General features: G+C 40.7%; 1 protein-coding gene across 1 annotated transcript in view; it reads right to left on the bottom strand.

Moving 5' to 3' along the window:
• Positions 1-17,716, bottom strand: part of FAM171A1 (family with sequence similarity 171 member A1) — an 85,035-nt gene that overhangs the window by 24,901 nt on the left and 42,418 nt on the right. Inside the window, exons 2-3 of the mRNA XM_054273720.1 lie at positions 10,196-10,423; positions 3,953-4,045 (exon numbers count right to left, since the gene is read on the bottom strand). Of these exons, the coding sequence (XP_054129695.1) occupies positions 3,953-4,045; positions 10,196-10,423 (321 nt within the window). The remainder of the gene's footprint in view (positions 1-3,952; positions 4,046-10,195; positions 10,424-17,716) is intronic.

The raw sequence follows: 17,716 nt of genomic DNA, 5'->3' as shown, positions 1-17,716 counted from the left end.
ATTCACATTGGACTATGTGATTCAAAGATGTCAACTCAAAACAATTTTGCATCTTTTCCCCCATTAGTCTCTGGCAGCACTTTTAGGTTGCATGTAGCTTCACTGTGAGAAAGAATAATGAGCTTGATTCCTCCTAAGCTTTGTAACTGCCAGTGTCCTTAACCTAGAGACTGGAATCTTTCTTGCATAATTTTCCAGCAAGAGTTCTAGCTGTGAGAAAACAAAACTCAACAGAACAAAATGCTGTATTGGCTAAGAAAAATGCCTGTGTACAGGAGTAAGCACCTCCAAAGAGCTGATTGTTGTTTAATTGTCATTTCTTTGGTAATTCTGCAAGAAAAAGCTATTAAATTGCTTTTATTTTTTGATTTCTGGAGCCTTTTAGTATTTACAGCAGGCTCTCAAGACTGGCAGTAACCTTAAATGTTTAAAATAGTCATTAAACACCTGTGTGGGAAAATGGGAAAAAAATCTTCCTTATCTGATTTCTAAACCTAAATGGTAAACTATATAAAAGATTAATTAATTGACTGCAACAAACTCAGGCAGGATTTATCTCCTGTGTGCTGTGCAAGAAGCAGTTGCTGTGCCTCAGGGACTGATGTGCTCAGGCACTTTGGAACCCTCTGACTGCACTGCTGAGTGGGCTCCTACAGTCCATGGATATACATATCCACAGTAAAATCACAGGGAAAAATACCCACAACAAAGAAACTGGCCTTAGGATTACCACCACTAGTTCAATGTAATCTCTGGTTAAGATGTACTATCCAAGTTGCCAAGAACTGGTGTTTTATTTCCAAAGATACAAACTAAGCAAAAACTAGAAACCAAGTAACTATTGTTGAGTCTGCAATACAGTAGTTTATGGGTTTTCTATTAAAAAAAAATTGATGGATTTTAGCACTGAGAGAGCCATGAGCTGCCAAATTTTAACTAGATAAGGAGGACTCAGAAAGCCAACCTCAGTTTCTTCAGTCCTACAAGCAGTACAAAGCGTTCTTATGGCTGAGCCCAAAATCTGGCAGAAAACCTGCCCAATAATGAACTCAGCTATAAGTTTGAGGGTGAAGAAACAGCCTCCTCTGTGACAGTGCATACCCAGACATTTAATAAATCAGTATAGAGTAGTTAATTCACACCCAAGAAAAACTAATTCTTCCCTATTGATGTTCACCAAAAACCTGCCAGTCACCCTGACTCTCCCCTCAATTCCTCAGCTGGGTCTCCCACACCTGGCAAGAAACTCCAAGCAGAAGACTGAGAGCTTCCAGAGAAAGGCTTGTGAGGGAAGCAGTTACCAAGGCTTTCTTTTACCTTCTGTCACCACCTTGCTGGAAGATAATCCAATGCTCTCCTTTATCAGAGGCCATAGTGGATTTTGGGGGATATCTGGGTGCAGATTTATTAAAGGAATTGGAAGTGGTAGAAACTTGACCAGACTCTTAAGAGAATTTTTCAACAAGTCATCACTTATCACTGGGAGTGGGTTATTAGTATTGCTTCTATTACTGAAGATACCTACTTTTTACTTATAAAATCCAGTTTTTACTTACAAAACCCAAGCACATTCGAGTGTAAAATGTGCATGTGAGCTCTTCCCACACGATGTGTGCCGTGAGGTAAAGACTGTTGAGCACTGATCTTACCTTCTTCAAACAGCCTCTCATCAACACATCGGCCAGATTTAAATGCTGTCACCTCCAGTTTGCCAGTACACTCCTGAGCAAGTAACCTCAAGGAGTCCCTGTGAGGCACCTCTTGTCACCCTGCATATGTGACATGTGGCACCACACCAGCATTTGAGGTTTAATCCATGTGCAGTAACATCTGAAGTCGCAGCAGTTCATGCTCTGATTGCTCATGGGTCAGAGACAGGTCCCATTCAGTACACACTGAAATCCTGCCATCACTGTGCTGGCATTAAATAACTGCAGTGACCCAGGGGCTGGCAAGCCCCATCCCTCACAATTACTGACAGTGGATTGTAATGCCATCCTGAAAATGAAGCTGCCTGCATCAACTCAGAAAAACTTCTCAACTGCATAATACATCACTTGCTTGATTAATTATTCAAATGCAATTGGTAACTTAGTGTACCAAGACAGGCCTTTCTTTCCCTTTGACTGGTGCTTCAAACACCAGTGTTCCCACTCTGTTCCTGGTTTAATGAGTTCTGGTTTGCTCTCATTTTTGCACTAAGGTAACTCCTGATCAGCTCTTTTGAAACAGTGTGAGGTTACTGGGAAGTAAATTAGAGAAATAACAGAGAAAAACTAGGTCACAAGGTTTTTGGATGGAGACTAGAGAGGCTCCATTCAAATACTGGAACAATGTCTAGGCTGTCTTTCTTTTAGGCTTCATCACAAGAGAAGTCCCAAGAAAAGAAATGAGGACTGGACCCATAAAATAGATTTTACTGGGCAAGACTGCAAGTTCAAATCCTAAGCATACTCCAGGAACCCCTTTCTTCCTTTATGCTTTTTTTCTGCTATCCCAGAAGAAGAAGTTAAATTATTCTAATTCACATATATTGTTAACACATTGGACCAATGCACTGAAGGAAAAGAAGATTATGTTGAAAATATGTATGAGTCTCACTCAGTTAAATGTCCCTCTAGTCCTTTAGCATCCCCTGTTTTTTTGAAGGAAGCTGTGAACATGAAAATACTTTTCTTTTTCAGTTAATTGCATAATATTAGCACATTTGCATAAGAATAAGAGTATTTAATACAGCATGACAATGGAATACTGTTGGTAAACAATGTTTCATGTCTTGCCTAATGGAATCCCTTGTGTTTTACACAGTTCACCATCCATCTAATTCACCCCATTAGACAATGCCCAGCTCTCAAACTGCAGAATATATGTACAGCAGCTCTCTCCAGCTCCTTCTGAGCATTCCATCAGCTACCTAATTTGTTTAATGCATTTTCAGCTCCAGCCATATCTAGTGCTATCACTAATGAAAAGCCTATTGTGTCGGATGGCTTCTAACTAAAAAATATGTCAGGAAGGCATAATTGTATTATATTCTCTCAGATAAAACAAGGTTATCTTGGAATACTATTGAGGGCACTATTTCCTTGTTTATGAACTATACAGTAGAGTTTAAATGATGGCAAGCATAAGACTTCTTGTGAATAAGACACCATTTATGCACAATAAGAGTGCCCAGAGGAAGGATATGCCCATGTTCTGCTTCAAAGCATCTTTAAAATCCCCTGTTCTTTTATTAACAGACTTACCTCAGCCAGCACATCAGTTGGACTAATTTATGTCAGACCCTAAGTCAAACGAACATTTTATTCTTCACTGTGCAGTTCAGAAAACACTGTTCATCTAACTGATACTACAGTTACTTTAAATCTGTGTTTGGCCTTACATAAAGGTTATTTAAACTTTATTTTTCTAATACAGTGGGTTTTAATGTGTAGGACTTGGGTTTGCAGGCAGCCTGACAAGGAGTTCACAGGAAAAGCAAGTTTATACAGGGTATACAACAATGAGATACAAGAAAATTTCAGTTTTTCTATGCCCTAAACATCTAAGTCATTCACACTAGGGAGCAAGAACAAAAATTAAGCCAGAGAAAATCTCAGACATTAAGAACACCATAAAATGTCTCCTTCAAGGATGCTTAAATGAGGCTAAATGAAAAAACATCCAACAGATAGTGTAAGAAATTTAATCTCTAGCTCTCAAATGGCACAATAAAGTCCAAACTCATTTATTACCATGTAACTTGAATTCCCTAGTCACAGCAGTCAGGGGTGAATTCAGCTATTAATTTGGTAAAACAATCCCACAGAGAAGCATTCCTCAGGGAACTCAGAACTCCCCACAGAATATGAGTCTCACTCATAGGACAGAGTTCAGAAAGCACTGGGCTGTAAGACTTTTTCTTTGGTGTCCCTCAAATTTCAATTCTGACTTCCCAAAGCCAGCATACCTTGAAATCCTGAGACTATCTGGACTACATCATCATAGACCATCAGAGTAGCTGAGCGTTCAGGAAGAAGGCCAAGGCTCAGTGAGGAGAACACTGTGGGAGAGAAGTGGTTTAAGTGGCACATATTTAAATTCTTATAACATAATCCAATAACAACAGCGCTTACTTTCTTCACATTTTTGCAAAAGCAGGCCACCCAAACTATTAAAATCATATTGTATACATGACAGAAACCACATGCATTTTCTGAACCAAACAGTTAAATTGCCAGAGTAACTACTGAACTAAACAAAATGTTCTATGCTGTGACTCCTGCACGTCACACATGGTAGCTCAAAGCACAGCAGAGTGCAGTGTAAAGCAGGGTTTCATGCCTTACATGAAGCAATTCCCAGCTCCACAGAAAGACAAGAAATACATAAAGAGAACTGAAATGCTAACTCAGTCTGGCTGAGTTATTTTTTCTGTGCAACAGCTATACTTCTTACCTCAGGAATATTTTAATGAAATTTAAGTTTAAAGTACTTTGAGATGCTTACGTAAGTTGTACAGAAAGGCAAAGTATGATGATTAAGTCAGAACAATTTGCTTTAAAATGCAGCATGTACTGAGTCACCACCTACACCAGGGAAGTGCTATTTATAGCAGAACTACTGTCATCCTACCAGTGGTGTGAAAGGGGACAGATAAATGGTATTTGCTGCAAGAAGTCTACCTGCAAGGACCTCCCTTCCCACTGGGTACGGACACTCCTTGCAGGGGGCTGTGTCAGTATGCACACACATCTCTGCAGGGTAAAAACAGGATATAATTTCATGCCAAGTTCTTCAGTCCCAGAAGACCCAAAATATGGGAGGAATTAGCCACAGAGCCCACCTGCCTCCTGCAGCTATGAAAACAGTAAGGAGCACGACTGCCTGCAGTCCACATGTGGCTTTCAAAGATGGAAGAAGAGAAGACTAATGCAGACTGGTTATTTTTGGCAATAACTTGTTACTATTAATAACTAGTAATAACTGGGCAGCATCCCATACCTGGAGAGTACTCATCCTAATCTGAAGTAAATGCAAGCTGAGGAAAAGCATTCTCAGAAATAGTCAACAGAAGAGCAACACAAACTCTTCTGATTTTCTGGAATTTTATGAATTTCCTCTTAATTAATACACATTAATTAATACAAGAGACCATATAGATGTTAGCTACCAATAGGAAGACTACACTATTTCTGCTTTAAGAAATATATTCTCCTTTTAAAGATCAGAAATGTTAGTGTTTGGGAGAAGTACAGGAGAAAGGAGAAAAAACTACAAGAAACACCCTAAAAATAACTTCCATCTAAAAGATGGTCTTAATGATACATATAAACATAAAAATAAAAAAAATTACATATAATGTTATTGCAAGTACAGCTGGCCATTTTCTTTCCATTGTCCAAATGTAAAACAGATCTACACATTAGGCAACATAAGTAAGAAAGCCTAGTGCAAGTAGCACTAAGGCCACACAATTACAAAATTTGTCTTTACTCCAATAACTTAATTTGTATGAAGAAAGCTAATATAATTTAGACACCCTGGGGAGCTCAATACAATCAACCATGCCAACATCTTCTTCCATATGTGCCAGACTATAACGAATATATAACCTCTAAACTTCCCTTGGGCTTTTCTGCACAATCCTTTCTCAGCATGACAATGACAGAAAGACACAGCTTTTAAGGCCAGAAGGATGACAGTGATGATCCAGCCTTATTCCTGTATAACTACAGCCTTCCCTGAATTAATTATTGCTGCAGATTCAATAGCTGTACCAAAACTTGAAAACGTTATAGAAAAACTCCAGTTTTATTTTACAGTGTCCCGTGTGAAGAATACACCACAGCATCACTGTTCTAATAAATAATTATGAGGGCAGTTAAACAATGTGCCTTTACCCATCAAAATTTATAGAGGTTCGATTTCCAGCCATTTGATCTTCTTTTTATACAGGCCTGCTAGACAGAAGAATTCTCTCTTACCCGTTTCCTGTTCTCTATGAGGGTATTGATGGACTATGATCAAATTACCCCATGAACTTTCTTGCTAATGAACAAAATAAATTAAGCCCTTCCAAGTCTTTCCCTGTAAACTGCATTTTCCAATCTTTTAATCACCCCTGATAGAAGTCCACAGTTTTAAACATTCTTCTTGAAGCACGGATCTAGAGTTGGACACACATTTCCCTGAATGGCTATGCCAAGGACAAGTCCTGAAACACTATACTCTGCTTTCCCAGTTTTTAACCTTATTTTACAGGTAAACAATTCCAGATGAGCTCTCCCCTCCCAGAAACACAATAACCATCATCCTCTGCTCCTAAAACTGTGTTTCACCATAGTGAATACCACAGCTTTCTTTGACTGACTGTCCTGGTTTCAGCCAGGATGCAGCTGTTTTGCTCTCTGCTGCTGGTACAGGGCAGTGTTCTGGATTCAGGATGACAATAATGTCAATAACACACTGATGGTGTGATAATGTCAATAACACACTGATGGTGTGGGTGCTGCTGGGTAGTGCTTACCCTCAGTCAAGGACTTTGCAGTTTTCCACACATTGTCAGTAGCTGGGAGGGAGCACAGCCAGGGCAGTTGACCCAGACTAGCCAAAGGGAAATTTCATACCATAGAATGTCATGGCCAGTATATAAACTGGGGGGAGTTGTCTGGCAGGGGTCAACTGCTGCTCAGGGATGGGCTGGGCAATTGTATTGTGCATCACTTGCTTTAACTGGGTTTTACTTCCCACTCTTTTTGGTAAGTCTCATTCTTATTATTATTATTATAAAATTTTACTTTATTTCAATTATTATACTGTTCTTATCTCAACCCAGAGTTTTTAGCTTTTTATGATTCTCCTCCCCACCCCACGGAGGCTGGGGAGGAGGAAGCAGATGGGTGGTACTTAGTTGATGACTGGAGTAAAACCATGACACTGCCTCTACCAAGGAATTCTGAACTGTGTTGTCTCAGCAGCTCCCTCTCTTTATTGCATACACTGCTCCAAAAGAAGTATCCTTTTAAATAAGGATTACCAGTCACAAATGTTTTCTTCCAAATTTTTTACAAAGAAAAATCTAAGCGTAGTTAAGAGCAGACAGATGAACACATCTTCCATCATGAAAACTTCAACAACCCAAGGGATGTTAAATTTATGAACTGTTAATAAGTGGAGTCATGGCACTGCTGATAAATATTTTAATGGAAGAAGAGATCTTAAATCTTTTCCTCCTACCATTTATCACTATGTAAATAAATAATCCTTCTGCTTAAGCAACAAAGAGGTAGCAATTATTTTCGTTAATTTCTGCCAAACTATAAGAACAGAAAACCCTCGACGTTTACTCCTTGAAGCTACTACAACAGAATCACAAGTTCAGTGGCTGCACAGCTTTTCAGCATAACACCATTACTAATGCACATTGCCTGTGATGGAGGAATCCTGATCCTTTGGCCAAGTTCTGCTACAGCACATTACCACCCTTTAGCTTTCAAACCTACTCCCTGCTCATGGTTATCACTTTCCCATTTGAGGTAAATATGGCCATAGTTCATTTACCACAGCACACAGGATGGCAGCTTAAACACTGCCCTGGGTGGAATGCTTCTCAGAGTGGGGGATCTGCTCTGTGGGTGACAGCTCCTAGGACTGCTAACAAGCATTTCTGGGAAATGAGGATGCAGCTGTATGGGTGCGCCCAGACTGCACACTGCAGAACCAAGATTGAGATATGCTGCCTGTTCCCCATCATTCAAACCAGCTTAAAAATAGCAACAAAACAATTTGCACATTTTTCCAAAGTTCTATACTATGCTAGTTAAAAGCATGATAGGCATTTAAATACAAACAGTCTTGGAAAGTTTTTTAAAGACTATAGGTGTCTTAGTCAATACAAAATATAAAAGCCTAAGTATCTTAACTTGTATGTCCTGTACCTTTTCAGGATTAATTCAAAGAACAACCCTATTAAACCTACATGGGGCATATCAAGTTATAACTTGTTTCTTTAATCAAAAAAAGGAATAAGTTCAAGGTACAGGAAGCAAAGTAAAGGACTCTACTTCCAATTAAATCAATGGCAAACTATCTACCAGTTTCAGTGGGGGACAATCAGAGGTGAAACTAATCTGCTTTCAGAGCTAAGCTCACGTTTCAGCCATGAAAAGAAAGACTTTGTGGAACCTATACAATTACTGCTCTTTAACTTCAATGATTTACTAAAACAAAAATGCCCTGTTTGATTCCCTTCCCTCAAAATCAGTTTTTAAGCAAAACAACAAGCAAAAATCTAATCAAACTCCAGGCTATGGAAGAGTACATCTCATTCAAAAGACCTAGGGTATAAGTCAGAAAGGGACAAGACACAAGGCACGGTTATTGCATATTTTCATCCTTTAAAATCACAGGAAGTATGCTGAGAAAGCTGCACTTCATCTTATTTAAAGAGAAGAAAACTCAAAGGAAATTTCTAAACAGAGTCACAGAACAATTATGGCTGGAAGGGACCTCTGGACATTTTCTCTTCCACCAAACAGGGGTTGTCCAGTTGAGCTCCGAATGTCTTTCAAAGTGGACATTTCACAACCTTTCTACACGACCTATTCCAATTTTGCTGCTTGTATCATGGAGGGGTGGGTTGGGACAGACAGACACACACCCCCAAGGTCTCTGTGGCAATAGCAAGACCTTTATTGTTTGAACCCAGCTTTATATGGCAGGTTTGAAACATCCCAGCCTATAATGCTCTTTGGTCTGCTCTTAACACCTCCCAGTTTCCTAACCAGTGAGAAGTCTGTAGCTTAGGAAGTTTGTGGGGCAATTTGATCACAGTCCATTGGTTAAAGTCCCTGTGTGTCAACCCAGGGGCCGGTTTATAGAACCTGGCTGGGTTTCTTATTTACAACTGAATTATTTGCTCAGCCACAGACCAGCTGTGACAGCTGCTACTGTAATGAACTGTTGCCTTTCACTTATTTGAAACTCTCTTGGCTGCAGCCCTTTTCAGTTGCTTCTTATTCTTTCACCACACCCCAAAGAGCTTGACTTAGTCTTTGCTGTTAGCTCCATTAACTAGCTGAAAAACACGGTGGAATACAGTACAGAAAAGGTGGAAGAGGACACTCCTCTGTTATCTGAAGCAAGTGAAAGCAGATAAGTAAAGAGCACATTGAAATGCCTAAAGCATAATTCTGGGTTTGAAGAGATTCATGTTCCTTTCCCCTTCTGAAAATACATTTTGCTACTTGACCTTGCAGCAAGTCACGCAGCCCTTCTGGCTATGTTGATATTAATAAATAAAATGGAGCCAAGGCATGGAATTCAACACTGCCCTGGGAACATATACACTATTTAAATATTAGTGCCCTTAAAACCTCCCGTGGCTTTGGCCCAGGCTAATTATCAAACCTAAGGTGTGTGTTATTTAGGTGTGATTTGGGTATAATACAAACCTGGGACCATTCCCAAATTACATGGACCCTAATTGTAGCTGAGGATTACAAGAAAGGCAGATGAAACTTGGGATATGATTTTCATGTAGATGTTACATCTCAAGGTTTGAAAGCCACCCTCAATCTGTTCTTTTTAGCAGTCACAAATAGGCTTCATGACTCAATTTTTCCTTTTGTATAACTAATATAAGGTTCTGAGGCATTCTGATAAAAATTAACATGTAGGTATTATTGTTATACTTGTTTGCCTGTGGAAGAAGCAAAGCCATGCTAATTAAGTTAGTAAAAATCCTTACATGTGGATAACATAGCTGCAGATTGAAAACATTTTATTGACATGGCTAAGAACTAAAAGACAGGACATTTTTGTACACTGCAGCCTATGGTGCAACAGTTGTTGCCACACCTAGGAAGAGAAGCAAGAATACACCACAATGGCTGAAACAAGGTTCTTGGAAACAGAGTTCCCATAAAGAAAAAGATCTTGAATAGATTTCTATTTTCTATGGAGCTGTAGGAGCACCAACAGGTGTTTGAAAACTGATGTAGCACTGTATTAAGGACCTTCAGAAGAAGAGTGAATCTCCACTCAGCCTTGATGCTGCAGTTTAATTGAGGAAGAAATGTTACTGTTTTTGAAATGTGCAGATATTTCTCTTCCCACCCAGGAATTCAAGCATTAAAACACATCATACAAAACTGTGTAGCTTCCTTTAGATTCAATATCTTACCTCAGAAGAAAAATAAAGATCTCTTACCAGGCAATCTTACAGGTTTCCATGGTGCAGAATTTGGCACATATGCATGTTTACTAGCAGTCACTATCAGCTGATTGCCCAACTTATACTGAAACTTGAGGAAGGCAGTGCCATCTGCTCCTGAGGTTCCAGATGCAATGGAGATCTGGTTGGTAAAAATCTCAATGAAGGCTTCAGTTACTGGCTGATGGGTGCTGGCATCGCTTACATGGACCTTCAGCGTTACTTCTGTAATGACAAACAAGCACAGTGATTATTGTCTGAAGAGCTTCTGTGGGAGGCAGCAGTTAGAACATGCTGACACACCAATGACTGAAAAGACACCAGCTCTGACATTTTGGTGCCATGTATGACTTCTTATACTGGCCTGAAGCTCTCCATCTCAGGCAGTCACTCTTCAGAGACACTGCAGAGTCTGCTACAAGCCAGACCAGGTCCTGAATTATTGCCCAACTAATTTCAACTGTGGAGGTATCTGTCTCCACCTGTGACCCCCATGCAGCTGGGCAGCACATCTCCAGGGCAGGCAACACTCCCTTTGAGGGGCAGCATGTCCATCACAGAGTTCTGCTGTACTGTGGCAATTCTAAATGTGTGCTATCAAACATCCTGTGTTAGTCACAGACAGCAGGGCATGGAAACTCTGCTCCCTGCCTTGCCACGCCTCTGCTCCAGCCAGTCCTCTTCAGCAGCAGAGGGGAGAGGGAAAGGCTGCCAGCAGGGTTTGCTCCTCACTCCTTCCCAAAGCAATTCTCTCTGTGTAGCAATGGAATGGAGGAAATCTGCTGTGACAGGGAGAAAGTGGGCAATAGAGCAGGCTGTGCTGCAGTTGGATATTTTCAGCTCTGGTGGGAGAGATTGCCCCAGCTGGCACAGGACTTTCCTGGTGATGTCTAACCAAGGTGGAGAAGTCCCACAGGATCATGTCCATGTCCTCAAAGCACAGGACACCCAGGTGGGATGCAGAGTGCTGGCAGTGACACCAGCAGCCCTGACACTACTGTAACACCTGTCCCCACACAGTAATGGTGAGAAGCAAAGTGACGGTTAGGCAGTCAGGAGAATCATACATCCTGCAGATATACAGGCCGAAGCCAACACAATGGACTACATTTTTCTTGAGTAATTTGCCATTTTTCCAGAAAATAATTACTAGTTTAAATGTTTCCAGATGTACAGTATTTGTCCACTCTGGGCACTCCTATGACTAAACCATGCATTGTGTCACCAGGCTTTTGTTACATAAAATGGAGTGGCTTGTGCAAGACAGTCCCTCTGGAAGGCATTCTTCTGTATCTATGATTATTTTTCTGTGCCTACAATAGTTCAATTGCCTCATGCACTAAAGCAGCAGCTGTTGCCTTTCTGCAATAACCATGACTTAAATCCAATGCTGTGTTAAAAAGACCCAGCAATGCTGGGTCCAAGACAGCAATGCTTCCACCAAGACATTCCTTGGGTTCTTTTCACTTCCAGTTGCCTCTTCCTTTTATATGAACTTTTATATCCCTCTCTCTTTTCTCTCCAACTCTCCCCTTTCTCTCATTCCCATCCCAATATCTGGAGATTCTGTTGTTCTTACATGAAGTTCCCTATCTCAGCTTACTCCATTCCCTAAGGTAGTAGATGGTATTTTGCAAACTCCCTTTTTGTGTCAGGAAGCTTCAGCCTCTCACAAGCAAGATCCTCTCCTCCCACTCCATGTGTAAATGTTTCTGCATGGGATGCCCAGGAAAGAGGGCATGACTTCCTGTTCATATACATTCAAAAACATTACACTGATTTCTACAGAACAGTACTGGTGGTACAGTTCTGTTCTATTACAAATGCCTTGTAAGAACTTATTTTGGGTAAAGTCCTGAGTCAACCAGACATGATACCAAGAAGAAAACACAGAATTTAACGAAATCCTTGTGGTGAGTTTCAACAGTGAGATGACACAACCGAGTATGGGGAGAAACACACTGTAACAACCTAGAAGTTTAAAAGGACATGAGGACCTAATACAAAAGTATCAGCACATCTGTCCTGAGGGCATTTCAGCCAGAAAGATCAATATCTTGGGCCCTTTCATAGGCAGAGACCTTCTCTCTGAATCCTACAGTACTGAAAAGACCAATATCAAGCAGCCCTGAACAAAAACCCCATTAGAGAAATTCATCATCATCGCAGCCATTGCTTTAGAACTTGGCAATGGAGGATGCCAATTTAGATGGGATCAGCATGAAATATATTCCAGCTATGAAAGATTCTGGACCTCTTCCCAGTTTTGCATTTAGTAGTCAAAGGAAGCAATGTGCATTGAAAAGCAGTGTCCACATACTCTGGTGTCCAGTACAGAGTGCCTCCTTAGAAACCTTGCCTTGACTACCAAGCAACTTGTGAAACCTTGTGTATGTGAAAGGCAGCCACATTAATCAATGAAGGAAAAATATATATTCATGTATTTACAAACATGAGGACAACAAACAGTGTAAGTTTTAATTTTCAAAGTGGAGGGATATGCTTAGATCCAAAGCCAGATAGCTGCACTCTTAGCATTTCCCACTTTGAATTTCCTAGCAAAGAATGCAAGAATGGATGAGGTTAAGAATAACCTCAATGGGTGGTGCATTAAAGAAAAAGCAAGAGAACAGGACAAGCTGGACATCGCTGTTAGCAATTTCAGTAACATGGTAGTTCAGCCTTCTCTAAAAACAACCACATATAAGGAACCAGGGAGCTCTGGAATATTAAATGCTAATTAAGGAAGAGGGTAAGAAAACAACAGAAGGATCATATCAACTTAATTCCGTATGTACATTCTAGAAATTCTAGAAGAGAGACTACTACTAAAATTGATCACAAGAAAAGAAATAAAATTTCCTGTATTCACAAATCCATCTTTCTCTTCCCAAATCACAGAACTAGCCATGAGTATCTCCAATAGGAAATGTCTTTATCTCCCACTCCATAGCTATGTATGGGCTTCTGTCTGCATACTTCTCTCTTTCTGCATCCCTCTCTCTTTCTGATAAGGAAGGACAGGGGCTTCCAAAATCCTTCTTCTGAACAGAAATGACAAAGGCAATCACCCAAGACAGAATACTGATGTCCTGAAAGGCAGCAGACTGGAACTGCTGGTCCAAACCACACAGTCCCTAGATCAGACACTGGGCTTGTTTTCTCCTTTTTGATATTTAACATGTTTTCTCCTGAGCAGATAGAGAAAACCCTAGCAGCCTGAAAAATCCTAATTCCTTTTCATGTGTTATCTTCCCTGACAAACATGTGAAATGTGTACAACTTGCTTAATTCAGAGCCTTCTCCCACATGACAGCTCCTTTTTCTTATCTAATGCAGCAGTGAAGTCACGAACACTAAAGCTACGTTATCACTGTAATTTCCACAGCAACTGAATGATTAAAAGCTTAAAACTGGAAAGAAATTGTTGTAGAAAACATCCTCTCAAACAGTGACGTGATGAGAACAACCTATAAAAAGAGACAGTAAGTTTCAGAATTGCTAGAATATATTCAGGCACTTCTTGAGGATCAGGGGAACTGGAGACGGGAAATAAGACAGCAGAGTAAGGACAACAAGTGACCCAAGATCAGGCTGATGTCTAATTAATTGGGAAGTCTTAGACTGAAAGAGTAGGTATACTGGATGAAATCAATTAGAAGCAGTTTAGAAGACTTTAAACTAAGGAATAGAGTATTTAAAATATCTGGCAAACTTTTTAGCTGGAACTCTTAGCAAACAGTGGGTATAAAGCAGGTACCTTATTCCTGAGTTCTGCAGCCTACGACAGCAAAGCAGCAAAGACCTCACACAGAATTAAAGACATATGAACTCAGAGAAGAGGCACAGTTGCAGACGAAGGCAGGGAACTGAAGGCACTGCAAAAGATGAGGGAAGCCAAGCCTGCTTCATTCTCAGACTATTGTATGTAGAGTAGAAGTGTTTGCTGAGTTCTGGAGGAATTTTGTTCTGTGCTTCTAGTGAGGTCCTGGAGGAATGGGACATAAAGGTGAAGAGTGCTGATGCTTCCTCATTTAAGAGCAAAGCAGAGATGGCTGAGGTGACAGACCCAGGGCAGCTGTGGTCTCTCTCACTTCCCCAGACAAGCCAGCCACAGTCAGATCAGGCTATGCTTGAGCCATAGCCCTGTCTGATACACCTGGCTCCTGACTGCTGTGGTGTGAATGTGTCTCTTTCAGACCTCATCTGTCTGGCATGTACTTCCCTGTTGGCTGCTAGCACTGGTGGGCACAGGCAGAGCCAGAGTCGCTTGTCTGCACCACTAGTGTGCGTCCTGCCATTATATTCTTTGAGAAAAGATTCAAGTCCAAAACAAGAACCACTTAGGATAACTGTCATTTCCAGGAGATAAACCACAGGCAAAAACACCCTTTCTGTAAGGGCAAAAAAAGCTATGTCTCCCTGTCTATAAGTGCAGGTAGGAATGGCCCACTTGCAGATGTTAAATAGTGCAACCTTTCAACTCTGCTTCAAGAATCCTAAAGCTAAGTGGGAAAAGCAGGTAAGTATGAAAAGAGAAAATAAAACCAGCAAATGCAGGGGTAAATTCCACAAAATTATCAAGGCTGATGTATAGGTATGCTCAAGCAAGTCTAGTGTAAATCTCTTCTCTTACAGTCCTTTGTCTTCTTTCAAACACTAAACCTCCTACTTGTTCTTCAAATGAGTGCAAACCAAAACTACTAGTTATTGTGAAAACAGCTGCTTAAGTGCAGCACCCTCCCAGTTTCATAGTACTAAATTTATTGTAAGCTGTATAAAAAACTCGAGCATTTTCAAGGTTATAATTTGGGAAAGTGAAAAAAAAGACCAAAAATCCCTAAATGGTAGCATTCCAATCCAGAATCCCATCTGTCTTCTTAATCTGATTTTTGAGATTTTACTAAGTTTAAACTTTCTCTGAGCAATCCTTCCTGTGCCATCTGCTCTATGAACCCTATTGCCTCTCCTGAAATACAATTAACCTTAAAAAAAACATTTCTTCACTTGTAACCCCTTCTTATACTCACAGCTGCTCTTTACATTGCTGTGAACTCTCAGTTTGGGAATGATTTCCTTTTTGGGAATGGCTGTCATCACTGCTGTCTTCTGTAACTAAACTCTTGAAAAGTGAAAAGCACTGGTTTTAGGTGGTTTGGGGCTTTGTTTGTTTGTTGGGTTTGGGTTGGTTTTTTTTTTTTTCTCTTCAAGTCAGTAACATAACACAGAAAATAAATACCGAGTGACCTGAGCAAAGGCAAACTGTCAGATTCCACATACTGGAATAAACAGAGAAAAGTTATGACACAGATTGAAAATCAAAGATCACGATCCTATTTAGATCCCAAGCCTGCAATTTGGTTTCTGTGCACACACCCCTCTGTCAGGCAGACTCCCACTGACGTGTGCTGGCCAGATGATCTCTTTTGGGAGCAGGCTGACACAGGCAGCTGTGATCACTTAGCTTTTCCTTTGGGGGTCCCTTATCCATGGACAATGTCTGGATATTACCAAAGAAAGAGATATTTAAATTATCTAGGTTTTGATTAGAAAAAGAAAGCTTCCTGCTCATTTAAAAAAAGCCATTATGAACTTTATGTAAAATCGTGTCCTCTGCTCTGATTGAGCTTACTGGCAACATGCCTGGCTTTGAATCCTACGTGCCAAATGGATAAGCCTTTCTGTCTCTTAACCTTTTGCCCATGTGTGAGGTCAATCCTCAGCCAAACAATAGGATTTTCATTTATCTAAGGGAAAACATTTTCCTAGAAAAGGAGTGTTCCCTGTGTTTTAGCCACAGATGCCAATTCTAGCATTTACATATTGTATCTTCCTAATGGGCTACATCAAGAAGGCTCTACTGACAATCACACTTCAAAATAGCAGCAGAGTAAGTTTGTATGAAGAAAAGGAAACGTGAATGTAACATCCCTCTAGAAGTAAATAGACTCTGATCTTCACGGATGTTGTCAGCTAAAGTAAGTTCTCAAGTAGCCTCTCAAATAGCAAACTACACGTGCTTGAACAAGATTTGGAGTGAAGATGATGACATCCTCTACTCAGAACTGGCTCTGGCCCTCACTACAGGAAAATCAATAGTGCTACACAGCTCTCCCCTCCACCACAGGTCGGGTTTCAGCTGGGCTGAGTGTCCAGCACTGGTTCTCAGGGAACCCAACCGTGCAGAGGATGGGACACAGGAGGGTCTGCTCAGTGCCTGTTCAGTGACTGGAGAATGAGACCAAGGCTGCTGCAGTCCCTGGCACCAAGAAAAAAGTTCCTTACTACACTAGTCAGAAATCCAGTAAGACTACACAACACATCTTAGTTCTCAGACACAGGTTCAGAAGGGATTTAGAAAGCAGAGGGGTTCAGAGAAGAGACACATAAAAACCCAGGGGACAGTGAAGCAGCCTTGGGACGGGCCATCTGAGGAGCATGACCTACTCTTCCTGCAAGAGCAGGCTGGATCACCCTGCATAACAATGAAACTGCAGAAGATCAAGTCAGCTGAGGACCTTTAGTCTTGCTGACAGAGACAGCCAACAGCTGTACACCGAACCTAAGCAAATTCAGGTGTCATTTCTTGGCAAAAAGAGAACAACTTACTAGATAGTAGACTCAGGTTGTGAGAAAAAAATTGGGTTGACAGCTGTAATTTTAGTTCTAGGTGTTTAATTAAGGCTTACAATCAATGTTAAAAGCTAAGAGAATTCATGTTTGATTCTAGAACACTCATGAAGCCAGCCCAAGTGGTTGGTTGTGGTGCTTTTTAGCACTGCAATCTGAATTTGTTGAACACTTTGTACTTTAGAGGTCCAGGGGATGACTATCAGTAGGGTCCTCCACACACTGGGTAGCTGCAGTGTGATGACTGTAATTAACCCCACATCTCAGAAGCCAAGAAGGAACTTTCTTCCTCAAATGCATAACTGATGGATTTCTGAGTTTTTCTGTTATTCCTTTCTCTTGCTCTTCCTCAGAAACAGCAGAGTGCAATGAGAACTGCACATTACACTCTTGGCTAACACAGAGAAGCCCCCACATTGGTCCTGATCAGAACATTCTGCTCACCTCATCTCTGAGGACAATCAGGATCCAGGATTGGGGAGGAAGCTACACCAGGGTAGCACTTGAGGCTTTTCCACCCTTCTCTGCAGCTCAAGTTGACTCATCCGCATTTCTCATCTAACAATCCTTGCTGCTCCAAGTGCCTCAGGCATTGCTGGCACTGTGGCTGGTTCCCCTAGTGCACAAGAATTTAATTTCCAGGGGATTGAAATCGTTTATCTTAACTAAAATAATTAGTCTTAATCCTCAGTTTTCAAATACAGCACAATTGTCTGTGATATGAAGGTCAGACAGGTGCCCTACTTACCTCTTCAGGTTTAAAATCCATGAAACAAAATGTTCATAAACTAAAATGATAAATACATTAATCTCACAATACATTATGTCCTAGGGATAATGCACACAATTTTTAGTAAAATGTCACAAAAAGAATTCTAGTGTATGAAC

This window comes from Melozone crissalis, unplaced genomic scaffold (assembly GCF_028551555.1).
Source record: "Melozone crissalis strain CALT ecotype California unplaced genomic scaffold, PUWL_Pcris_2 ptg000016l_1, whole genome shotgun sequence".
Taxonomy (NCBI): domain Eukaryota; kingdom Metazoa; phylum Chordata; class Aves; order Passeriformes; family Passerellidae; genus Melozone; species Melozone crissalis.
This window is presented reverse-complemented; position numbering and strand designations above follow the sequence as displayed.